The 27,629-nt window shown below is 39.0% G+C and overlaps 1 protein-coding gene across 2 annotated transcripts in view; it reads right to left on the reverse strand.

Annotated features, from left to right (window-relative positions):
- usp48 (ubiquitin specific peptidase 48) overlaps window positions 1-27,629 on the reverse strand; it is a 131,320-nt gene that overhangs the window by 95,560 nt on the left and 8,131 nt on the right. Inside the window, exons 2-6 of one of the 2 annotated variants that reach the window (XM_060851941.1) lie at window positions 22,344-22,464; window positions 19,985-20,141; window positions 18,023-18,150; window positions 16,696-16,820; window positions 973-1,081 (exon numbers count right to left, since the gene is read on the reverse strand). In XM_060851941.1, the coding sequence (XP_060707924.1) occupies window positions 973-1,081; window positions 16,696-16,820; window positions 18,023-18,150; window positions 19,985-20,141; window positions 22,344-22,464 (640 nt within the window). Of the gene's footprint in view, window positions 1-972; window positions 1,082-16,695; window positions 16,821-18,022; window positions 18,151-19,984; window positions 20,164-22,343; window positions 22,465-27,629 lie in introns of both variants that reach the window. The other variant, XM_060851942.1, reaches the window with a different exon arrangement.

The following is a 27,629-nucleotide window of genomic DNA, read 5'->3' on the forward strand; positions in this document are numbered from 1 at the left end:
GTTTATAAAAAAAAACGAAAGCATAAAGAATTTTTAAAAGAGGCCATATTAATGGACACCGTGAAGGATGTGCTGTAAATGCTCAAAAAACTGACTGTAGTCCCATCTCATGGAGGCAGGGGAAGGAGGGAGTAAAATGGATATTAAGTCAGTTTGAACAATGGCTGGGGAATGTTAACACTGATAAAAGAAGTTTGAACCACCAGTTAAAAAGAGGTGAGAGGGTCTATAATCAGTGGGGCTGGAGAGAGTCAGGTGAGCAACTCTATTCTACTGATGTTGTAATTTAACTTGTAGAGCTAATAGTTCATTGCTTGGTACAACCAGCATTAATCCTAGAGATCGGGCCTCTTCATCAACATTGGGACACAGACAGACTTCACACCTATTGTTAGAAAAGCTGAGTTATCTTGAGAATGTAATTTAAAAAGAAGCTCTGGGATTTACATATCAAAGAACAGAAACCAGCATATCCTATCCTAAAAGGATGAAAGATTTGATCTAAAATTGTTTAATGTACCACATCTCCATGACACTGGACTCTTCTGGCAATAAAATCTGTGATCATGATCTTATTCTCCACAACCACCTGATGAAGGAGGTAGTGCTTTCAAACAAATCTGTTGGACTATAACCTGTGTTGTGTGATTTTATGATGACGACATGTTTTTGGTATGGCAACTGGATCCCCTTCTGACACTGCAATCCTTGTGTACCAAGGAAGCACTTCAAAATTTAAATGGGTGAGAATTCATTGCCTGATATTGGTATTATAAGTCTCTTTAACTGTCTCCCACCTACCCTCACCATTGCAAATAAAAGAACACAAGCATTTTTGAGAAAAATAATGCTACAAAATTAATGAAATTGAGGTGGACTCAACAATTATTTGTGTCGTGGGCCTGGTGAAAGACATGTTACTGCAGAATGAGTCCTGGGACCTGTTCTCCCCATTACTGAAGATCACGATACCTTCAGAAATTCATCAATGCAATCTGTCAGCTGCTTGTGTCCTTGGATATTTAACTCCAGTTCATAAAAACGAGATAACAGCTTAGACTCCCGCCTGCACTGATTACACCTGAAATTAAAAGAGAGAGACATTGCTAATTAAGCAGAGACTAAACAAACTTTGGTTTTGAAAAATGCTTTTGCAAATCATAGTTCAACTGAGGAACTCATCTACATTAGATGCAGTTGGGATAGATGATGTCAAATCAAATTACTATCAGATTCCATTTGGATCACCAAGAATTTCACTCACTTAAAATAGGCAAATATTTGGTTAGATCACTTGAATTCTGCTTGGGCATAAAATACTCCTTCAACTTTATATCAAAATGCAGATAAAATGTTGCGTTTCATGATTCTATTTAATTTGAATTTGTTGAATAGTAACAAAAATATGCCTAGCTGGTTTATGGAACTATTTGACTGCTGGAATAATATATACCACAATGAAGGGACAATTTCTTTTGCATATTACATACATCATTAAGGACGTAGGGAGGCAAATTACTCAATGCTTTTGTGTTCTACAACGAAAAAAAATTCTGCAAAACTACACATATTTATAAAGCATCTTTAATGTACTAAGGTGATTCATGGCACTTCAGAGTCATAATCAGCCAAACACGGACATTGACCAAAACAGGTGGGAGCCAGGAGTGCAGCTGACCAAATAGGTGGCTTCAAAGTGAACTTTAAATAGGTGGACTTTTAGATTAGATTAGATTCCCTCCAGTGTGGAAACAGGCTCGTTGGCCCAACCAGTCCACACAGACCCTCCGAAGAGTAACCCACCCAGACATACTTCCCTCTGACTAATGCACCTAACACTCTGGGCAATTTAGCATGGCTAATCCACCTGACCTGCACATCTTTGGACTGTGGGAGGAAACCCATGCAGACATGGGGAGAACGTGCAAACTCCACACAGACAGTTGTCCGAGGCTGGAATTGAACCAGGTTCCTGGCGCTGTGAGGCTGCAGTGCTAACCACTGAGCCACCATGCCGCCTGGTGAGCAAATTCCAGAGATTAGGGCTTACTCCTGTCTCAGCTGTCTATCAGCGGTAGGGTAAAGCCATTCGGGGTCAGATGCTTAGTTTCTTCCTGAAAACCATTACTATTCCCTTTACCTTTTATTCTCTATAATGACTTTAATCTCTAGTCTCCCTCAACCCAAACCTTCCTTTTTGTTCTATTTGCCTTCCTACCCTTTTCAACAGCCTAAAACATCCATCTCTATCTCTCTCCAGATCTGGAGATGAGTCACCCATTGGACGTAAAATGTTAACTGTTTCTCTCTCCACAGACACTGCCAGACTTGCCAAGTTAACTATTTTGAACGTGATTTTTTTATTGATTTAATTTTTGTCCAAATTGTACATTTGGCCATGCACTTAACCCTTTTATTGGCTCATCTCTCCTGCCTTATATTCTAGTTCAGACCTTCCCTTGGCTCTTTTCTCCTCCTTCCTGCATTCTCTGCCCCTTGTCTTGCTGAAAGCCAGGTTCATGTTGAACATTTTCCAGTTTGGATGAAAAGTCACCTGTGTGGTTATGGAAGTCACCAAAGGCTTTAATCCATTGGTTCTTTGCAAAGATGGAACTAGTAGATTTGAGCACAAAAAACAAAAATAATGTTCCAGTCCAGTTTTTAGAAAGTTCTGCATTGCCTCAGGTGCCATATTTTGCATACGGCAGTAAACAAAGATCTTCTCAGGTAGAACCCAGAGCAACATTTTGAAGAGCAGCTACAGAATTAACTTGCGCCTCCTGGGCCATATTTATCCCTCAATCAACATCTGAAATAGTTTGAGAGATTATTGAGTATAAACTGGTTATCACATTTTCTCCATGACAACAGTAAAGGTAAAGTCAGCATTGGCCTGCTCTCTAATGGGAGAGCACACCCCAGGCAAGGGGAAATGTTGAGAAGGATGCACCTCCATGGAAATATCAACAGTGCAGGAATTGAACCCATGCTGTGGTGCCACCCTGCATCACAAACCTGCCATCATTACAACAGCCAGTACATATCAAAGCATATTTTCTATTGAGTGTGAAGTGTTTTGAGATGGCTGTGTTTGTGAAAGTCACCATTAAAATGCAAGTTCGCTTCACCTCTTAAATCAGTTTTTCCTACTTTTAGTGACAGGTATTCCACTGGACACACTTGCAAACGTTCAAACCTTCAAACCTTCTTATATTAAAAACCCATATAATCCTTAACTATGAGAGGATAGCTTTGAAAATTGGTGATTAATTTTCAACCACCGTGACAGAACCAGCGATCATCTTACTTCAGAAGATTTTCTTTTTGCACACATTAGACCATTGAATTATGAAGACTGGTATTCAGGAGTAGCTTTTGAAAAATAAGATTTTTTTGTCTTTGTCGGGTGAATATCAGACTGTTGAGTATTGTTTTAGCAACTGGTTTTGAGACAACCTACATTCAGTGGTCTTTGGCAGAGCAGGGGCAGGTGGAGGAGGGGTGGTAGGAAGGCATTGCCTGTAATTAGAATCCAAAATCAGTAAGCTTTCTTAGCCATTCTCACATTTTTGAGATGTTAAAGGAGTTTGAGCTCTCAGCCAAATTTACAGGACAGACAACTAAGAAAATGAACAAATTCAAAACCTATATATCTGCAGTTACAGCTCTGCAGATTGCCTGTGAACAATATCTTTAATCTTTGGAAGAATTCTGTACTTTGGAAACACTGCCAAATTGTACAAAGGCTGGCTTTCCATCTCCCTCCCAATTTCTTCACGCATTTTGTTATATCACCTGTAAACCACTTAGAGAATCAGTTTTATACTTCAAGTGATGTTTTCCCCATTTCAAATAATAACTAGGTGAGCAGCCCAAGTGAGTGTCGCTGCTTAAACCTGCGATAACAGCAATTATAATTAGTCCAGTGGAATACTGTCCTATGCAGTGCTTGTCAGAATGCAAGCCTCAGTTCATAGAAGATACCAGTTTACTGGCTTTTCACTGTGATTCTGCATTCGCGGTGTTTGGATAACACCGGAATTATGGTTGCAACAGTGCATCTTTTAGATCATCACCAATGTTACCTCTAAGCTGTAACCTAAAAACTCTCTCAGTCTACGTACAAGTCAGTCCTATTTAGGTGCCATTTGAAAAAAAAATTAACAGCTAAAGTACCTTAATGAATCTCCCACATGCAAAATAAAACTAGGGTAGATTGGTCATTGTCATACTGTACAGTTTATGTACACCTGAATAGTGTAATTTACATGTAGCAAGCTCACATAAAGCAGCAATTAGAAAATAACAATCTGTTTGAATGCTATTGACTGGGGCTAAATGTCCGCAGATAAATCAGAAACCTGTTAACTTCTATCTGAATCTATCCACCACAGAAGCCAATGAGGGCCCAAATTTAGCATTGGCCAAAGACAGCATTTCAGTATTGTACAAAGCTTCAGCCTAACTTGCTTGAGGAAATCTCTGGAATAAGGCTCGAACAGATGGCTCTAATTCAGAAATAAGAAATACAAATATTCAACCGAAGCTGATTCTTAAAAATCAAAGCGATTCCTTACAATGATATTGTTTGACAGGTCTGAATGACCAGTTTTATAACTATATGCACCTCCTCAACTGAAAGTGAATAAGTGTGAGAGGAAACAATTTAGAATTAGATGAAGCAATATTGACTTCCCATGGCATGGCATTTGCTCATAATACTATTTGTGTATCTATGTTCTTCTGTTTTCTAGAGATTAAAGTTGCAACAGCAGAGTATAAGCCAAAGAATAAGCAGTGGGCCAGTAGCTAGGAATGATAGAGAGTAATAAAATTGGGAAAAGGTTTGGAATATGTCATTACATCCTACATTGAACAGGAGGTGAAAATCAAAACTAATTCCGAACCAAACAGAACAATGGAAGGCTCCACCTCAGCCATTTCTTAACGAGACCACATTCAAACATAGACAGGAGGTTCAACAGATAAAAAATATTTAATCACTCAGTCTTTCTCTTTTGATTAAACAGAAAGGCCTTTATCTTTAACCAGTTAAATATCCGTCCAAGACAATGGACTTTGAACACCAATCAGTTCATACCAATGAATGCCATATTTTGTTCATTACCCTACCTGACCTGTGAAAGGGAAGTGACAGAGATAAGGAAAGAATATCTTAAGGGCAATAAAACAAGAAAAATATGATTCAGTCCAGTGGGAGCAAGATATTTGTTAAAATACCATGCTAATGTAGAATTCATTTTCAGTGTAAAATGATCAATGCTCAAGTTAACATTTTTAGTTTAACTATCATTTATGAGAAACAAGTTGAGATACAATAGCTCACATTTTGCGGATGTGGTCTAGACTTCTCTTAATACTTTTGTGTGGCAATTCATCATGTTAATTGGTACGAACCAGAAACATGCAAGCACTGAGGAGTACACAGCGTAACAACTGAAGAGCAATAGAAAGTTAGTGTGGGTGAATTCAATGTGAAATTGGGTGCAGAAAAAGCAGCTTAGACGGGACAAAGAAGATTGGATTAACAGAAAAGGGTGAAGTAAAAGTAAAACATTTTAAATTTAAACCTAACAACTGAAGAAATTAGACCATACACTTCTGTAAGTTACTTTTCAGTATCAGAAAGGTTAATTGGCAGTAATTCATAAATTACTATAGTAAAAGGAAACTTAGAATTGAAATGTCAAGATTCTGTGGCGTTTAGACATATTGACAACACACAAATATTTAATGTCAAAGTAGCTGTATGTTTAATAGTGATGTAGACAGTGAACTGCAATTTTTCCCAACAGTCAATATAATTGCCAAATGCATTCAACAATTTCTTGATAATATAGTTTAAACTGCCTGCACATTAAAGTTACTCTACTGTATGGCCATGAGCCTTATTTTTCTTTGGCAACACAGTCTGGCTCATTAGTTTGAAATTATAAAGCATTCAACTCCTGTAGGAGCAATTTGAGAAAAAATGTGATCACGTTACACGCTGTAACAATCCTATGATTCTGTGATTATCATTTTAATTTGTTTGACAATTTTCCTTTTACCATTTGCCATTTATATCAGGCATAAACTACCTAAGACTTAATTTGACATCCTAAGTGAAAGGTTGTTTGAAATTAGAGTTCCCCTACAATAAACAGTAGAATACCAATACATTATTTAATTTTTTTTTTAAAGATTCCCTACAGTGTGGAAACAGAACCTTTGGCCCAACCAGTCCACACCGACCCTCCGAAGAATATCCCACCCAGACACATTTCCCTCTGACTAATGCATCTAACAATATGGGCAATTTAGCCTGGCCAATTCACCTGATCTGCACATCTTTATGACTGTAGAAGGAAACCTTACAAGGATTTCCTCAGCACCACAATTGAAATAGTTGACCCTCAGACTAGTCAAGCATCAGCCTGGCTTAAGGATGGTTCTGACAAAGTGACTTTCACATACCACTCCATCCCATCTCTGAGCAAGTCTTGGCTTATTGGCAGGTCAGAGCCATTAGACATGATGCCACAAACGTATACAGTTGGCAGTGAGTACCCTGGGAATCCTCGATGTGGACAGTGGGCACCATTGAATGTCATGGCTTCTAGCTAAGAGCAAAAATACCCCCTGCACATTATTCTTCCACATTGTACACCACTTGTGGAAAGCAAATAGGAGCACAGAATGTAATCTTGCAGGTGACTTCAATGTCTGTCATATCTGCTGACATCACAGCACCACCTATGACCAAATTCTGAACAAAAAGTCACCAGAATCTGTTGGTGGCAGATAGCAAGAGAACCAATGAGGAGAAACTTTGATCTCAACTAATTGATTTGTCACAGTTATATCCATGATAGTCCAAGGTCAGAGGTTGAACATTCAAAAAGCAGCTAACTCATGGACCAACAAATACAAACTACTCACACAGCAAATACATTTGCTGATCAATTATCGACTGCATCTTATATCAAAGTCATTTCGACCCTGTTATAGATTTTCAGTCTGTGAAATCTTGTAGATTATAAATCCTAATGACAAAATCTGGGATCTCAAAACATGCCCACATAAGAGCGTTGGATATCTCAGAGACACAAAGGGTGACTTCTGACCCCATCTTCAACTCTGACCAGGATTGTTATCATCTTGAATGAATCACACTTCCTTCCAATACAACATCTCACGCTACATTTGCTCAGCTAAACCCCTCTGCTGGGCAATTCGAATGAAGATGGATTTGGATTTGGATTTGGACTGCAAACTTCTATAAAGACTCCCCATTGTCCTCAAAAAATGCCAGTGTGTGTTTGTTTGTCTGATATTCTCCCTAATGAAATCAACAGCATTATTTATGAACACAGATGGAGCAGAAAGTTGTAAAGGGACATTGATGGATAGATTAAGTGAAGAAAGGGTTAATATGGCTGTGTGTAAGGTCATCGAGTAAAAAATGAGGTCTGCAGATGCTGGAGATCACAGCTGCAAATGTGTTGCTGGTCAAAGCACAGCAGGCCAGGCAGCATCTCAGGAATAGAGAATTCGACGTTTCGAGCATAAGCCCTTCATCAGGAATCTGATGAAGGGCTTATGCTCGAAACGTCGAATTCTCTATTCCTGAGATGCTGCCTGGCCTGCTGTGCTTTGACCAGCAATACATTTGCAGCTATGTGTAAGGTCATTCAATCTGAAGCCAGAAACAGACTGATTGCACCACTATCTAAACTGTAAGAAACTGGGAACTGTTGTGCCATTTATAGCTCCATGTCAAGAAGTACAAACGCTGATGAACAGGCATGAGAAAAATCATTAAAAGTTAATGGAATGTTAGTCTTTATCTCAAGGAAACTGGATACAAAGGGGTGAAAGTAAGACTGCTAGAGAGTCTGGGGTAATATCTCAATTTTGAGCACCACATATTAGGCAGGATATTCCGGCCTTGCAACGGTGCAATGCAGATTCACTTGAACAATACTGTAATTAGAGAGGTTAAATGATAATGCAGATAGAGCTTGTAATGCCTTCAATACAGAATATTATGGGATCCGTCAAATGAAGCTTGCTAAGGGAGTTAAGAATTTGATAGGTTGAATGCAGAAATTTTCTTTGAAATTGTAGAGTTCACAACAATGACATGCAGCCATAAAATTAATGCTAGGATGTTCAGAAAGCATCTCTTCACCCAAAAGAATAATGAAAACCTAGAATACTCTCAAAAGCTGTAACTATATCATTAGAAAATTCACAATTAAGATATTTGCTGGATTTTTGTTAGGTATTAAGGAGATGAAGCAAAGATGGGTAAATGGCATTGAGGCACAGGTAATCTAATTGAACAAAGAACTGATCAGCTTGCATCTGCACTTAAGCATCCGTATGAATGGCTTGTATATTGCTGGAAATATACTTCTTGTAAACTGAACCTGATCATATCTCATTAACGTTCTAGAAATTAAATCTTCTAAGCCAAAAAAATAAAAATCTACATTCGCTCCGAGTGGCCAAAGTCCAAGATGGTCAGCATTGATTACCCTATTTTCTGATGTGCAGTAACCGCTTTGATGAGGCACAAGTTGAATGACCAGTTAAATTGCTCGTTAACATCAACTGAGGAAAGAGTGCTGCCCATAACACAGCAGAACACTATGGTTCATTGCTGTGTGTTTAAATACAGGTCATTAAAGGTGACATAGAGGTGAAGAATAAAGTATACAATATTTCAGGGTGTATTAATAGAGGAACAGAGTGTAACAGCAAGGAGGTTATGTTAAACTGCATAAAACACTAGTTCACCCTCAGCTGTTCAGTTCTGGAGGCCACATGTTCGGAAGCATGCAAAGACATCAAACATACTGCAGAAATGATTTACGAAGATGGCCCCAGAAATGAGAGATTGCTCTTGTGAAGGTAAATTGAAGAAGTTGAAATTGTTTCCTTGAAGAAAAAAATATTGAGATGAAATTTGATATACTTATTCAAAATCTTAGCGGTAGAGATACAGTAGTTAGTTAGAGAGAACTGACCACATATATCCAAGGACCCTAAAGAGGCTCCTGAAGAAATTGTGGGTGCCATGGCTGATATATTTGCATCATCGTTAGCCACAACTGAGGTCCTGGAAGACTGGAGGGTAGCAAATATGTTTTCCTTATTCAAGAATAGCTGTAAAGAAAAACCTGGGAACCATAGACCAGTAAGCTTAACATCTGTGGTAGGTAAGTTATTGGAGAAGATTCTGAGGGATAAGATATACACGCATTTGAAAAGATGAGGCTTGATTAGCAGTAGTCAGCATGGCTCCATGCATGAGAGGTCATGCCTCACAAATTTGTCAACATTCTTTGATGAAGTGACCGGAAGGTTGATGAGAGCAGGGCAATATGGATTCCAATAAGGCCTCTAATAAGGTTCCACATTGGCAGGCTACTCTGGGAGGTTAGAGCACGTGAAATCCAGGGAGGGCTGGCAAATTAGATACTCGGTTGGCTTGATGGTAGGATGCAGAGGATATTAATGGAAGGCCTGTGACTAGTGGTGTACCTCAGGGGTCAATGCTGGGCCCATTGCTGTTTGTTATGAATATCAATGATTTTGATGAGAATTTACAGGGCAGGATTAGTAAGTTTGCAGATGACACTAAAATAGGTGGTATTGTGGACAATGAGGGAGGTGATCAGAATTTGCAGCAGGACCTTGATCAGTTGGGGAAGTGGGCCAAGAAATAGTAAATGGAATTTAATATAGATAAGTGTGAGGTCTTGCACTTTGGAAAGTCAAATCAAGGTAGGAGTTTCATGGTGAATGGTAGGGCTTTAAGGAGTACAGTGGAACAGACAGGGAACTGAAGGTAGCTTTTGGCACACTGGCCTTCATCAGTCAGGGCATTGAGTACAGAAGTTAGGAAGTTATTTTGCAGTTGTACAGGACATTGACGAGGCCATACTTGGGAGTATTGTGTTCAGTTTTGGTCACCTTGCTATATGAAGGATATTAGAGCTGAAAATGTGTTGCTGGTTAAAGCACAGCAGGTTAGGCAGCATCTAAGGAATAGGAAATTCGACGTTTCAGGCAGAAGCCCTTCATCAGGAATGTAGGTAGCGACGCATGGCTGCAAGGGTGGAGCGGAGGATCCGGAGGGAGGTCTGATGCTGGAGGCTTCGGATTTGTTGTAGGTACAGGTTGTCCTGGTTGGGTCCAAATTTTGTTGGTTGGAATGTAGTTCGGAGTCCGTGTGGGATCAGTCGGTTCCGTAGGCAGGAGCTGAGGAAGGAGATGTGGCTGTGGTAACGAGTCTGTTTGAGAACGTGGCTGAAGAGCTTCTGTGCAGAGGAGATGACCTGGGGGGTGCAGTGAGAGAGAGACTCACTGAGATCCTTGTAGAGGGAGGAAGAGAGCTTCTTCAAGGAAGGCATCCTTGCAAGAGGATTCGCAGTAGGTTAAAATCTTCGGGTAAAAAATGAGGTCTGCAGATGCTGGAGATCAGAGCTGAAAATGTGTTGCTGGTTAAAGCACAGCAGGTTAGGCAGCATCCAAGGAACAGGAAATTCGACGTTTCGGGCATAAGCCCTTCATCAGGAATAATATATGAAGGATATTATTAAACTGGAAAAAGTACAGGAGCAATTTTCAAGGATGCTGCCAGGATTCAACGGTCTGAGTTATAGGGAGAGGTTAGACAAGCTTGGACTTTTTTTCTTTAGAATGTAGGAGACTTTGGGCGGGGGGGGGTGGGTCTTAAAGAAGCGTACAAGATCATAAGGGGCATGGATACAGTGAATGCAGTCAGTCAGTCAGTCTCTTTGCCAGGGTTAGGGAATCAAGGACTAGAAGGCATCAGTTTAAGGTTAGAGGGGAAAGAATAAAAATGGAACCTGAGGGGCAACCTTTTTATGAAGAGATGTGCATATGGAATGAGCTGCTAGCAGAAGTGGTTCAAGCGAGTACATTAACAACATTTAAAAGTCATGGGCCAAGTGCAGGGAAATTGGGTTAGCGTGGAGACACATTTTGGTCAGCATGGACGAGTTTAGGTGAAAGGGCCTGACTCTGATGAAGGACTCTAATCACTCCGTAACTGCACCCACTCAAGAAAATATTAAGATCTTGAGGGCATAGACTTAAAATAAATGGCAAAAGCAAAAGCAGCAAAAGCAATACGAGAGAAAACATTTTCATGTACCAAGTGGTTAAGATCAGAGATTGGACATTTAGAGAAGAATCTGAGAGGAAACGTTTTTTTCAGCCAGATTATGAACTCAATGCCGGAAGGGTAGTAAAGGCAGAAATCCTAAATCATATTTAAAACCTACTTGGAAATACCTAGCATGTGCCCTAACGTACAAGGCTGGAGACCAGAAGTTAGAAAGCAAGATTAGGCTGCATGTGATGGTTAGTTGTTAGGCCAGTGCTGTAAATTTTCTGATTGCTCTGAACTACGCAAAGTAGAATTGAATAAATACTCTTCTTGTGACTAAATCAGAATCTAATTTCAGTTCACAATACATGCATATCAGATGTTAATTCCTCTCTCAATGCATCCTGCAACCTTCAAAGATCTATACGCAGTGTTCCCTGCATATACCTGGAGAACAATGCAATTGCCTTCCCATTTCCCTTCTTACAAAATGCAAAACCTTATACTTCTGTGCTAATTTTATATCTTCAACACCACACTAAAATGTTGAATACTTAAGAAATGGAGCCGGATTTGAAACAACAATCTTCCAACTCAATCAATGATAAACAACATAACTAAACAGATCCAAATGGACAGTCTTTCAGTGCAGAAGCTTTTACAGCAGAATTCAAGACCACTCCACTAAGTGGACAGCACCCAAGAAGCTTGACCAAAATTCTTCAGCTTCCACTGCCAACACAATTCAAAAAAGTGCTGCCACAACACCTGTCTTTTCATAAATACATGTAATAATTTACAATACTTTCTATGAAGGTGAAACAAGAGGTACTGTCCAGTCAGAAATATACAGCATTTGGGAGCTGTATCCTCAAGAGATCACGTTGAGTGATTTGGAAAGCCCAGCATGCAGAATGAGCGAGACGCAATTACACTCTGAATTGACGATTTTCAAGTAACAGCTAGACAGATATTTGTGGAAGAGTACTGACAAAGGGTAAAAAGGAGACTCGAAGATAGTAAAAACCATTAAGCAGATATGCTACATGTGCAATCAGCTATAAACAAATAAGTAAAGCAGGCTGCAGAATAGCTGAGAGGTTAGCACTGTTACCTCACAGCACTAGGGAGCGAGGTTTGATTCTACCTTCGAAGACTACCTGTATGGGGTTTGCACATTCTCTGTATCTGCGTGGGTTTCCTTTGGGGATCCAGTTTCCACCCAAAGATGTGCAGATGAGATGGATTGGCCATGCTAAATTGCTTATCATGTACAAGGATGTGTAGGCTGGATGGATTAGCCATGGGAAATGCAGGTTTACAGGGATAAGGTAGGGGAGTGGATCTAGGTGGGGTGTTCTTCGGTGTATCTGTGTGGACATGATAGGCCAAATGGTTTACTTCCACACTGTACGAATTCTCGAAGTAAGGAATAAAATATTTGAAGTAAAACACTATTTTTAAAAAACCTCATTTGGGGTATGAGCATCACTGGCTTGGCCAGCATTTCGGTAATAACAATGACTGCAGATGCTGGAAATCAGATTTGGGATTGGTGGTGCTGGAAGAGCACAGCAGTTCAGGCAGCATCCGAGGAGCAGCAAAATTGATGTTTCGGGCAAAAGCCCTTCATCAGGAATAATTCCTTTATTCCTGATGAAGGACTTTTGCCCAAAACGTCGATTTTGTTGCTCCTCGGATGCTGCCTGAACTGCTGTGCTCTTCCAGCACCACCAATCCCAAATCTGGCTTGGCCAACATTTATTGCCCATCTCTAACTACCCAAAGACTGTTGTTAAGATTCAACCACATCTGTGGGTCTGGAGTCAAACATAGGCCAGACCAGGTAAAGGTGGCACATTAACTTTCCTAAAAGGACAACAGTAAACCAGAAATCAACAGTGTTCACCATTAGGCTCAGTTTTATTCCAAACTTCACATCTGCCATGGTAGGATTTATGAAGTTGCTCACCCTGGACGGGAGAACAAAAGAACAGAGCATTACTCAAATAAAACGTAGTTACCTACATTAAAAAAAGTACAAAGTGATATTTCAGATTTTGAAAATGTAATTTAATTAAAATAGAACATCAAGCAATAAGCAGCATATGGGAGCTAGCAGGCATCAGTATAAGTCACCTTAAGGGCATCTGCACTAAATACCTAAAGTTATAGTACCATCAGCTCAAAAGCTACATAAGCTGGACTCCACATGTTAGACACTGCAATGCATCAGCAAGAAGAAAGCCACTTGAACTATGTTCCAGGAAATAGTCACACCACTCAAGTTTAAGAAAAAACTATCCACATTCTAAGGACTGCATTAGTTCAAGATAGCTAGCTTACCTCCTCCACAGCAATTAAAGCTAGTCTACTCAGCAACGTCACATCCCATGAATGGAAAAAGGAAGTTTGATTTGGGCTGTGGTCACAGACAGGAGGATGGGACTTATGTGTGGCAGGTGTGGGGATCTTTGCACTTCTCGGATAGGTTTGAGATGCTTGCAGTTTGTGTGGAAGAAAGCAAGCACTACAAGGAGGATGAACAAATTAACCACAGACTGTGGTTTAGGAGACTATTCAACGCTGGGGACTAAATAAGAAATTTAAGTAAGGATAGCTGGGCATGTGAGTTCTGAAGACAATGCTGCCTGCTCTGTGCAAGGGTTAATAACCTCTCTTTGCGGCCAAAGGGGAGGTTTCAGCAGGAGAGAAACACACCAATTGCCATGGTACCCAAGGATAACAATACATAATAGGTAGAACTACAATCGAGTTTCCAATGAAGGATGACAACCAACCAGAGGATAAATCCATACCACAAACAGTCATGCCTGAGTCATTAATACCTTAGCACACGGTCAAAATAAATCAAAGTTGAACACATTGTGGGAGAAATGGTTTTAATTCATGGGGTACCAGTAACAGTAAGAGGGAATGAGGAAGCTGTACTTTGGGATGAGTTTACATCAACTATGTCGGGATTAGAGTCCCGAAAAATTGAAAAACTAAACAATATAGGGTGGATGCAAAGGAGGAAAAATTTAGATAGCAAAGTGAAAATCACAATACAATTGCACAAATTAGTAATGCAAACCATGACAACTAGAATGTGGCAGGAAGGAACACAGCATACAATGTTGAGAGTACACAAGCTTATAGGGCAGTATAGGAAGAGAAATGGGAAACAGTGAGGACTGCAGATGCTGAAGATCAGAGTCAAAAAGTGAGGCGCTGGAAAAGCACAATAGGTTAGGCAGCATCCAAGGGGCAGGTAAGTCGATGTTTTGGGCACATTTCTGATGAAGGGCTTATGCCTGAAACGTTGATTCACCTGCTCCTCGGATGCTGCTGAACTGCTTTGCTTTTCTGGCGCCACACCTTTTCGACTAGGAAAAGAAATGGTAAACAGACAAAATTGATCATCCCTATTGTTATGGGGGAAGGGGGCAGATGTCTAATATGGAAAGTTGAACAGGTTGAAATTAACAAGAATAAAAGCTGATTTTATTGAAACACGAAGCTTGAGAGGATTTGACAATGTAGATGAGAGGGAGGGGGAGAGAGGGGGAGGGAGAGATTTTGAACTGTTGGTAGTATTAGAGTTAAGCAGAACACAACAGGAAAGAAGTTGAGGCTAGATCAAATCAGACATGATCTTATTGAATGGCTTGAATAAATATTTTCACTGTGTTCTCAGGTGACACCTTTTGATCCATAGAGTTTTGATAATAACACATATCTTGGATTTGATCCTAACAAGAAATCATCTAGACGTAGGTTTGCTCACTGAGTTGGAAGGTTCATTTTCAGACGTTTCATCACTTTACTAGGTAACATCTTCAATGAGCCTCCAGGAGGAAGCCTTTGTCCGGAGGCTCACTGAAGATGTTATCTAGTGTGGTGACACAACATCTGAAAATGAACCTTCCAGCTCAGCGAGCAAACCTACGTCCAGAACCTCAACCTGAGCTACAAATCTTCTCAAAACTTGCTAAAACCATCTAGAATTCATGGACTTGTTCCCTACCATTATTTGAAATGTTTTTAAATTAGATTAGATTCTCTACAGTGTGGAAACAGGCCCTTCCACCCACCAAGTCCACACTGACACTATGAAGAGAAACCCACCCCCCTATATTTATCCCTGACTAATCCACTTGACACTACGGGCAATTTAGCACGGCCAATTCACCCTAACCTGCACATCTTTTCTTTTCACTATTCCACTGTACTTCATGTTCCAAATGGGGGGGTGTCAGAGTATATTTCCATGTTTTGGCAGAGGTAGTGGTGCAGTGATAATGTCACTAAACTAGCAATCAAGAAACCCAGGCTAATATTCTGGGGACATGCTTTGAATCCCAGCATAGTTGATGGTAAAATTTAAAATTAATAAAAATCTGAAATAAAAACCTTAATGACAGTCACATGACCAGCGTCAATTGTTATAAAAACCCATTTGGTTCACTACTGTCTTCCAGGAAATGAAATCTACCATTGTTACCTGATGTGGTTTATACGCGGTTCCAGGCCCTCAGTGACGTGATTAACTCTTACACAGACACTTAGGGATAGGAAATAAACAAACATTGTCCTAGCCAGCAACACCCACATCCCAAAACAAAATTTTAAAAATTAATTTTAAAACCCAAGTAGTTTGATGATCTTAAGAATTATGGCTGAAGAAATATAGTCTCTCCAAACAAATCTGAAAAATTAACAAGTCGGAAGCGGAAACGTCCTATTTTGCTAACAACAGAAAGGCATTCCAACAGAGAAATGTGGACTACAAGATAATGAACATCTACTAGTTTTTGGGACAATGGCATAAGATGTTGTGAAGTGAGATAATCAGTTAAGTGCTTGTAACAGTTAGAATGATAACATGCTACAATTAAGCAAGGAATTCAATACATCCTCTATTCCAGAAAAGACCAAGGTACAGCAGCCAAACTAGACCATTTGCCCATTAGGTCTGTTCTGCCATCTGATCATAGTTGACGTCTTTCTCAATGCATTCTCCAGCCTTCTCTCCATAACCCTTGACCCCTTAGTAATGAAAACGCGATCCATCTCTGCCTTGAATCCACTCAGTGACTTAGCCTCCACAGCCTTCTGCGGCAATGAGTTACACAGATTCACCACCCCTGGGCTGAAGAAATTCCGTCTCAGCTCTAAAGTGTCATCCCTTCACTCAGAGAATGCTTAAAAGCATGAAAATAGACTTTTTTTTCCCTTACAATGCTTAGTCTCTGAATGAAATCTTGTATTTAATGTCACATTACTTTGCATTTTGATAACAGTAAATACAAGATTGGCATCGAGTAGCAAAGAAACTATACAATTCAAAAATCATTTCAACACAAATATCAACTCAGCCAAATTTACTAGTCTCAAAAGAATATGCATGGCCATCCAAAACAGGACACAAACTATTATTTCTTAATTTCTCACAATTTTTGTTTCCCAAAACCACGCTCCAAAACATAATTGGAAAAAGTTCTGCAGCACAAGCAAAGTTCAGTAATAGATTCCAGCATACTTACACTGTGACATACGCATACTGTCCACAGAACTGCTGCTGAATAATATTCTGTACATCTGGATTGTTCTGTTTTGATAGTGTGTCCTCCAATAGTGACATAAAAAGCTTAGAGAATTCTTGAGCATCCTGTAATTCCATGCAAAAAATTCAAATATTTAACAAATATCATGAAAATAGCTATTTTAACTACTGAGGAAAAAAAAGTGATTCATTATTTAACTGTTAAGCATAGTATAAAATAGAAAAAAAATCTTTGAAAGGTCATTTCTGTCAAGTGCAGAATCAATCATATAGCCTACGAAATCCTAACAACCAACTTAAAATTGCGATCAACTGGACAGGATTACCAACTTTCATCCTCATTTACAGCTAGAAGTTAAGCACTATGAAAAGCAGAGTGGACCATTCACTGCAAGTCTCTGAATATAACTTCTACTCTAGCACTCTGTACTTGCCAAGAAAGACTAAACATTATCAAAAGTTTACAACAACAGTTGCATTAAGGCACTAACGTTGATACTGTTCTTGAAAATCTAGCACTAAAAATGGCACGTAGAACGCCAGTTAATGGCATTAAAAACACTGTCATGCTACTTCCACAAACTACATTTAGATATTTTGAATTCAAACATGCTGCATTATATGGTAATGGCGTTATTTGATTCAGTGTCTGAAATATTTTGCTTTTGCAGAAGATATTTCAATGGGTGCTCACTGATACAGAATTATTAGATTACTGACTACTTTTACTGTACTTCTGCCAGAATGTCACTCGCCTGTCCACATATACACTTTCCTACCCTAGACAAAATGTCCTCAAAATGATCCTTTTCACCTTAATCACGTCCTCCACCCTTATCCCCTACTGATATTATCTGCTGCCTTTACGTTCGTGCATTCCAGTTGGTCAAAGGCACTCCTTGTTCTAAGCATTTTTTCTTAATCTTTTAGATCAAAAATTCCCTTGGCAATTTTCCATCTTAACCTAACTTGATGAAGAACCTTCACATATTGTCAATTATTTTGCACATTTCTAGCAACTGACTGTTCACTTTTTATTAATTCAAAGGCCATTTTTGGATGATCCACTGAAACATCAACTGAATTTGTTATTTACAACATACAAGAGAAGGCCACAATGTAAACACAAAGTATCCTTTAAATTGATATTTAATACACAATAAGTTATAATCCTGACCACAAGCCAACAGAATTTGCTTAAACTGGATCAATATTAATTAAAATGTTTCTTTTTAATTACAAGATACAGAAAACCTAATACACAATATTCCTTCGCAACATCGTTCCATAGATTTACATGGATTTACCTGCTGTTGCCCTGTATCCAGGCCCAGTGCTTTTACAAAACCAGAAGGATCAATATATCGTCTATTGCTACTTTGCAACAAAGCAAACAAGTACTGAAGGTGCTCACAGATGGATTGCGGTTCAAATTCTGAAATGGAAAACACCATTTTAGTATCTGATTATTATTGTATTAAATAATGTCTTTCTTCTAGAATGTCTCATTTGCATGAAATATAGACTGGAGGGCAGTACTAAAGTGATCTGTTTTTTGTAAGACAGATATAAATGGTTAAATCTAGATAGTTAAAACATATTTGTATGAGACTAGCAGGATTTCTATTGATCATACTGCCTCTGCATTCCAGTGTACTGAACACAAAGAACATTTCACTCCAGACTCAACACAATACCAGAGTGCAGGTATACTGAAATGGAGCCAAGACTAACAGTACACAGTACGTTTGCATAGTTTATCAATCAGCTGTGTAAACTGGTCAGCTCAGCCTTTTAGCAATGCCTTCAACTGTCATTTTAAAGCTCGTAGTTTTAATGGTTTTGAGATCTCCATCCTTTAACTTAATGATCATTCACAGCTCCTTTCCAAACCTGCTACAACCCTTTGGCACTGTATCTACAAAATGCAAGTCCACATTGTTTGTAGAAAGGCAACACTCACACAAGAAATTGCTTTCATCTTTCACTTGCAGCCCTATCCTTCCCATCCAATTTAAAAATACTTCAAATAATATCAATTTGTAGTCCACCTAAGAATGATGCAGTTTAGGATGTCTACAACAAGAGGGTGGCCAAGCTGTAATGTAACATATACCTCTTGTACAATGATGTTTTTAAATAATTCTAAAACTTTGTGGTGATGGAGAAAACTTGAGGCCATCTGAATTAATTAACTGGATGAGTCTTAACGTCAATAGACAGCCTTTATAGGGAGGTCAGCCAAGTACAGAAGGGAGAAAGAAATAGAAGGTTATGCAGATATGGCTGGATGAAGTAGGATGCAAAGAGATTGATGTTCAGTCACTGACAATACAAATCAGATTGAATGTTACAGAACAGAAAGGGGCAACATACAACTGAAATGAATACAAAATAAAGGAATTGCAAAGGTAGGAAACAAAGGTGATTTGAAGATCACTACTAAGCATTCAATGCAAGAATTCAGTCGGAGAAGTTATTGCTAAGTTACATTTACATATGTGCAGCAAAAGGGATTCAACAAAGAAACATTTAAATTACAACAGATCACTTAAACTTTTGCCAGAGCTGAAATAATTTATGCATTTTTGTGAAGCATATTTTCAAAAAGGGAATGATCATTTTGAAAGGATCCAATGGAGGATGCATTAGGTTTTGGTTTTAAAAATATAATTGGAAGCCCTATCCTTCCCTTGCACCACATGTCTAGCTTTCACAGCAAGAGATCAATTTCAAACTTCCATGGCTTCCATATTAGCAGAATTTGCATTTTTACAATTATTGCATGATTCAATAACCAAGCAGAAACCAAGAGAAAAAATTAGGGACACATCTCCTGACCAATAAATACATTTTAAAACCAACTCTCACTATGACAGTTACCACCTTCATCAAGCAATGGAGGAATACAATATTCCCTAAAACAACTCAGCATAAAAGGAACCTCAACCCAGGATAGCTAAACCAATTCTCACAGCTATCATTCAATAAAGGTTTTCCCACACACTGCTACAAAGCACATTAGAATCTCATTATACTTGGACATTTTCATCAGCAACCTATTTTTAAATCATTTAATGGGAACTACCAAAGTGGATCTATTCATATCACATTTTAACAGAATCAACAATTACATTCATAATCATCCAGGCCATGCCCAAACATCTAATAAAGAGTAGAAAATATTATAAACTACCGTATTGCAGTAGAGTCAAAGACAATTCAGTTTTCCGCAATTTCCTTAAGGCCAACTCACTGCCAATACTTGCCTGCATCATCCTCGATCGCTTCTCCAGTCCCTATTTCCTTTCGAGGACTATGGCAGAGATACAGTGCTTGTCGCAACTCAAGGTTGTGAAACCAAACCTGAAGCAGGGTGTTAACGTAACAAGTAGCTCCAAGATTAGTTAATCCAACAAAGGTATTCTTCAAAAGAGAAGAAAAAAAACTGTTTGAATTATGAGGAAGAATATTTTATAACAATGTGAGGTTTCAGAGTTTGTAAAACTGCCAAAGTACATGCTGATCAAATATAAAAGTACTTTAAAAAGACATCAGCTCAACTGATCAAAACTGGGTTAAAAAAAATTAAGAGCCGAGTTCATAGGATACACTAGGAGGAAGAAATGCAGGACTGAAAGTAAAAGCATTTATGCACAACTTTGTCTAAAATTGTATTTCTCATATAATTTCCATATTAATTTTTCTCTCACCATTTACATTTGTACATTATTTTATGCATGTTTGCAAAATATATGAGTGTAAAATACCACTGCTATAACCATGAGTAGCTATCAATTTTCACCAAATATTGACAATTACTTGTTGTCAAGCAGAAAAGCTAAAAAAAATTCCAACACTATTTCACTTGAGTAACATGAACACCCAAATTGCACAGTGAAAAGCACCACCTCCTCAACAACCCATAATCTTGTGCAAGTGTCATATAAAATCTCTCCTGTCCCAAAACTTTGGGACCTTTTAATTCTCTATTCCACAGCTACAAAGATATTACAAATGATTCAGAGTTGCTAGCATAGTTTCCATGAGGTTATGCAATTTAGTTCACCCAAAAAGGAGTTTGTGAACTTTTTTGCGCTGCTTTCAGAAGATTGCATTAGAAGCTGGCCTGATCACTACCCCAGTCATTGCCCTAAATTAAATTAATTCCATGGCAAGTTTCTACAGATTGCACCTACTTACAAGCCCAAGAGTGTTTTTTAAATGAAGCTCTTATGATGTAAGAGTCATCTTTAAGAAAATATCTCATTTACAACAGAACTAAATTTCCACAGACATAACTGGCAGATGCTTCAGTACATTTTTCTTTGTCTTTTCCAGCTGGAATTTGATTACTCTCAGACACAATCTGCTCAGACCTAATAAGTACAGCTTAAAATACTTATACTTAGCAATAAATTAATATTAGCAAGTTTTGAGAAGATGTGTAGCTCAGGCTGAAATTCTGGATGTAGGTTTGCTTGCTGAGCTGGAAGGTTCATTTTCAGACGTTTCATCATCATACTAGGTAAAATCAGTGAGCATTGGTGATATGGCCTGCTTTCTATTTGCGTGTTTAGGTTTCCTTGGGTTGGTGATGTTATTCCCTGTTCTTTCTTTTTCTCAAGGGGTGGTAAATAGGATCAAAGTCAAATGTGTTTGTTGAAAGAGTTCTGGTCTGAATGCCATGCTTCTAGGAATTCTCGTGGGGATCTCCATTTGGCTTGTCCTAGCTGGATGTGTTGTCCCAGTTGAAGTGCTGTCCTTACTCATCTATATGAGAGAATATTAGTGAAAATAAACTTAAGAATTGAACTAGTGAACATACAGCTAATGAACTTGAAAGACCCTACACAGACAACAAGCAAAACTAATCTCATTTACAAAATACCTTGCAAGGACTGTAACAAACACTACATTGGACAAACGGGCAGAAAACTAGCCACCAGGGTACATGAACATCAACTAGCAACAAAAAGACATGACCCACTCTCACTAGTATCTTTACATACAGATGAGGAAGGACACCACTTCAACTGGGACAACACATCCATCCTAGAACAAGCCAAACAGAGACACGCACAAGAACTCCTAGAAGGATAGCATTCCAACCAGAACTCTATCAACAAACATATTTACCACCCCCTGAGAAAAAGAAAGAACAGGAAATGGCATCACTCCAGGAAATGACATCACCAACCCAAGGAAACCTAAACACACAAATAGAAAAGGAGCCTTACCACGAGTGCTTCATCAGGAGGCTCAGTGATGTTACTAGTATGGTGACGAAGCATCTGAAAACAAACCTTCCAGCTCAGCGAATGAACCTACATCCATAAACTAATATTTCTGGAATATCAATAAAACCGCACTAGGTTATCATTTAAAGGGGTCAAGAAATTAAAATGTGAATTCAAGAAAAAAAAAGTTCTCAAAACTGCACATATCCCTGGAAGATTTAAAATGCTAGTTTATATAAATAAGCTTGTGCAGAAGGTTAAACCAATCATCAATTCAGAAAATCAGTAGAATTCTTACTGCACTTTATGTCCAGATGGTAGATTCCACCTGAAACATCACATTTTTATGTTTTTGCAATAAGCTATTCCCAAAGCGCATTGTACTTACCTTGCATCTCCTTTCAGAGTTTGGATCATCGATATTGTGGAAGCTATTTTCATCAATTTCTCCCAGCCAAACATGTTCACCAAGACCTACTAAGCAGTTTGGGTTTCCTCTACAGTTGCGTCTAGATTGTGGAAGGGGAAAGCAAATATCAATAGTGAAACCTTGAATGAATCTTTTAGAAAATTGCAATAAACATTGTGTGACCAAGAAACTCTTATAAATGTATAATGTGTATTATCTAATCTTACTAGTTTAGCTTGTTATTTCTTTATTGTCCATTATAAAAGCCTTCAATTATAAATTCTCTTGGATGGTCTCTATCAATTACAATCTCCATTGGGTGAACTACAGTAGCCAAAATAGAGAAGCATCTTGTATATCAGAGTCAGAAAGCAAGAACGGAGACAAAACAACCAATTTCCCAAGAGTGAACAGGCTGGAAAATGTACATTGGAGACAAGAAAAATACCAGTTTGATTCTGCCAGTACTCACCCCACATTTTCACTATAAAATATAAGTAGAACATCAGACAGTTTCTGATTTTCATAGAGCCAAAGCTATGAAGTCTACAGAGGAATTCTAATTCTTACTGGCTAACTTCATGATTGTGATTTAAGTTGCCACTTTATTTTATTCACTAATTCTCATGTAATTTGTCAGCGCCCAAGTAGACCAGTTTAAAAAGGTTAGCTCATCCACATGAGCCGCCTGTCACTGTTCTCTACTTCACCCTATGAACATATCTCTTTACTTCTTCAACATGTGCTAATCTACCTGCCACGCCCTAAATATGTTTTTGCTATCATATAGTATTTAACACCATGTGGCGTTCTACACGGCTACCTAGTGAAGAATTTTTTAAAAAAATGAAATTCCTTATTGATGGCTTTAACATATACTTTCTTGGTTTTACACTCTCCCATCAGTGAAAACAACCCTATGTCCACCCTATGAAGTCTTTTATATTTTAAACAGCTCTACTAACCATCACTTCAGACCATTTTAGTCTTCAGATGGTTGCACCCTGTCAATTATAAAAGTGATAGTAGAACTTATGTTATGCATTTTCTCCAGTGCTCTGTAGCCCTCATGCAAATGTGAGGGCTAGACTGCACAGTACTTGGAGCTTGGCCTAAACAAGGCTCGACATAATTATTGACGTAACTTCTCTGCTTTTGAATCCCATTCTACTGGAAATGATCCAAGATGCTGTTATTTTCATGGTGTAACTAAACTACATTTCTCACTTTAACGATTTGTGTCTATTCTGAGAGTTTGACAGTGTGTGTGTGTATCTGGTATAGTGAAACCTGCTTCACTGTGCTAATTTAAATGATGTGCAAATTGGTGTTAAATCACGAACCCAGTTTAAAAAGCCACAAATTATTCACATGTAATTAAGAAAGAAATACTTTTGCAAACATAATTGTAATTTTATCAAAATTAACTCAATATTCCACAGCATGTTATTAAATTTTTAAGTTTAAACAACACGAATTAAAATCAGCAAATAATAGTGATACCAGGTTGCTGAGTATCCAGCATAACGCGATAATGTCGATCATAAAAATCTGACCTTGTTTGGGCAGAATTCCAGAAAGAAGCACGAGACATGGGATGGAGCAACCAGACCTCAAGACTACAAAAGAGGATTTGGTGCTTTTGTTGGAAATACAGAGGAAGAAAAGGCGGAATAAGGCTTAGCTGCAAGACTAAATTAAATGTCTACTTTGGCGGCAATGACAGATAATGAGAACATGTGCAGTTTGTAAATGAGGATACATCATAATGCAACTCGGTTCCATTTGAACTGGCTAAGATTCAGAACTACTCTTCTAATAAAACATTTGGTGAAGAAACTTAAGTAACCGTACCCTTTCCTGATCTAACAAGATCTGCAGGAACATGGCATTATATGAACCCCAGGTGCCAGCAGGGCTGCCTTGAGAAAGCAAATATTTCTTACAGACTGTAGCAGCATAACAGTTCATTTGTTTTTGAAGGTTTGATATCAATTTATAATCAAAAAATGTGGTGGTAAGAGGAGGTAGATAGGCAGAGTGTTGAGGAAGTGGTAAGGTTGCAGAAAGACTTGAGTAGGCTAAGAGAATGCACAAAGAAGTGGCAGATGGAAAACAATATTGTAAAGGGCAAAGTCGTGCATTTTGGTAGGAAGAATGGAAACGTAGCCTATTTTCTAAAAGGAAAAAAACTCTGGAAAGCTGAAGCACAAAAAGGGACTTGGGAGCTCTAGCTCTTCAGGTTAAGGTACAGGTTCAGTTGGCAGTTAGGGAAGTAAATACAATGCTTGCATTCATTTCAAGAGGGCTAGAATTCATGAGCAGGGATGTACTGTATAGAACTTTGGTCAGACCGTATTTGGAATATTAAGAGTAGTTATGTGCCCAATATCAAAGGATGGATGTGCTGGCTTTGGAGGTGGTCCAGGGGAAGTTTACAAAAATGATCCTAGGGATGAAGAGTTTGTCACATGAGGACTCTGGGTCTGTATTTGGAGTTTAGAAGGATGAGGGTAATACTGAGAGGCCTGGATATAGTGAAAACATCTTCTCCATATCCACTAAGAGGAGAGACTAACACCTGAGGGCACAGCCTCAGAATGAAGAGACGCTCCTTCAAATACCAACAAAGTTAAGAACAGCTGCTTCCCTGCTACTATCAAAATTATGAATGGGCCTCTCATATTAGAGCTGATCTTTCTCTGCACCTGCTCTGTAGCTTAAACATTATATTCTGCATTCTGTTTCGTTATCCTGATGCACTTGTGAAAGGCTTGTCTGATTTGCACATAATACAATACTTTTCAAAGTTTGAGAGAAGATTTGTAGCGGTTCTGTTTGCTGAGCTGGGAATTTGTGTTGCAGACGTTTCATCCCCTGTCTAGGTGACATCCTCAGGTGCTTGGGAGCCTCCTGTGATGTTTCCTCCGGCATTTATAGTGATTTGTATCTGCCGCTTCCGGTTGTCAGTTCCAGCTGTCCGCTGCAGTGGCCGGTATATTGGGTCCAGATCGATGTGTTTATTGGTTGAATCAATAAGCACCGACTTGGACCCAATATACTGGCCACTGCAGCGGACAGCTGGAACTGACAACCGGAAGTGGCAGATTCAAACCACTACAAATGCCGGAGGAAACATTACAGAAACGCTTCACAGGAGGCTCCCAAGCACTGAGGATGCCACCTAGACAGGGGACGAAACATCTGCAACACAAATTCCCAGCACGGCAAACAGAACCACAACAACAATACTTTTCAGTGTATCTCAGTATATGTGACAATAATAATAAATCAAATCAACTGAGATGGAGGAATTCCTTCAACCAAAGGGCAGTGAATCTGTGGAACTCATTGTGGTTCTTGATTAGTAAAAGGGATCAAGAGCTACAAGGAGAAGATAGGAGAATGAGACTGACAAACATATTGCCATGATTGAATGGTGGTGCAGACTCCTTGAGCCAAATGGCCTAATTCTGCTCCTATGCCTTATATTCTTATGCATGGGCGAGTCAGACAAAATAAACAAGTCTTCGAAAGCTAACAGAGCATACTTAAAATGAAGAAAAAAAACTGCAGATGACAGAGATAAGCAACAGAAACAGACACTGGAGGCAAAACTAAGCATGACTGGCAGCATCAATGGGAAGAAAGCAAAGTTAATATTTCTGGTGACTCTTCATCAGAACTCTTGGCAGCTAGGAAAAAGTGCTATTTCTGTTGGAGATTATGTTTTACAACACAGGGTGGTGTGATGATAATGAGTGAGAAGTTGGCATGAAGGCTGGAGACAGACACTAGGTGACCACTTTACTGTCTGCAAAAATGACCCATAACTTCCAGTTGCCTGCCACTTCAATTCACCACTGTGTTCCCATGCGAACATTTCTGTTGCAGGTTTGCTGCAATTACCAAGTGAGCCTCACTTAGAGCAAGCACATCGAATAAAACCTCACTTTCTGCTGGGGAAACTTGCAGCCTCGAGGACTCAACACTGTATTCAATAACTTGAGAGGCTAATTCCATTCTTCCTAGTTTTATTACGCATCCTACACAAGGTCCTGTTATGACATCAGTCATCCACTCTCACTCCTCGGCCTATTATCACATTAAACAGGTTGTTTTGAGTGCATTTTACCCATTCCTGTGCTTAGCTCTTATCAGTTATTTCAGCTTTTCCTGTCCTGGTCTGCAATCTGTATACTTACCCCTCTCATATCTCTCCCCCGCTGGATTCCATGTCCACCTATCTGATCACCTCTTCCCTTCTTAGTTTCACCTTCAGTATAAATAAATACCACTTTTCCCTAGCAGTTCTAATGAAGAGTCAACATACTCTAAATATTAACTCTGGTTTCTTCCCACAGATGCTGCCAGAACTGCTGAGTTTTGCCAGCAATTTGTTTTTTTTTTGTTTCAACAGAAATTTAACATGTTTAAGCAGGTTTTAAAAGTATAGACCTGCACCAGAGTGGGATACACTTCAGGGGATGAGTGTGGACTCAATGGGCCAAATGATATGCTTCCACACTGGAGGGATTTTACAAATCTGCAATCTAAAGTTAATAAACGCTGAAGTGTACTAGTCATAGTTTGTTACAGGATAGTCCATTTAACATATGCCGAAAAGTAAAATGAGGTTGTGAACCCCACCCCCCACACAAATTCAGACACATGCTCCCTTGACGGTAGTTGGTATAATTGCTCTGAATGAATTTTGGGTTCATGTGAAGCTTAAATTAGACAAAGACTCAAAATCTTTGGCAGGTGTATTAACATCTGCATTTAACTTAAGACCTGGATGCTCTTTGCGAGAAAGAGCTCAAACAAAGCATTGCAAACATAAACACATTTGACAAGATATGGAGCAGAGTTCAGGAGGCGAAAAGTGTAGATCAACTAAATTTTGAAAATCTTTAACAAGTTTTAACAAACACGTAGTAAAAACAGGTTCTGAAAACCAATTTTTAAACACAGAAAAAGGGGCTCTGAGACATGAGTAATATTTTCAAGGGGTTGAAATATTTACCAATTCTCCAGAACAGCCAATAAGGAGACCCCCTCAGCGGCTGCTGACCATGGTCCTGAATTCAGTGACTTGGTGTCCCAGGCTATTTCATAGCTTAAGTAGGAGCAATTACAAAAAATACTCACTGCAGTTTTCCCTGCCAACCTTAATCCCAAAACGAGCACGTGGTTTGTGAAAACCTAAGGACTTCGGGGTCAAAAATGAGGAGCTTGTAAAGATTCTATTCTGGATTATTAGAT

The sequence above is a fragment of the Hemiscyllium ocellatum genome, chromosome 37, assembly GCF_020745735.1.
Source record: "Hemiscyllium ocellatum isolate sHemOce1 chromosome 37, sHemOce1.pat.X.cur, whole genome shotgun sequence".
Lineage (NCBI taxonomy): Eukaryota > Metazoa > Chordata > Chondrichthyes > Orectolobiformes > Hemiscylliidae > Hemiscyllium > Hemiscyllium ocellatum.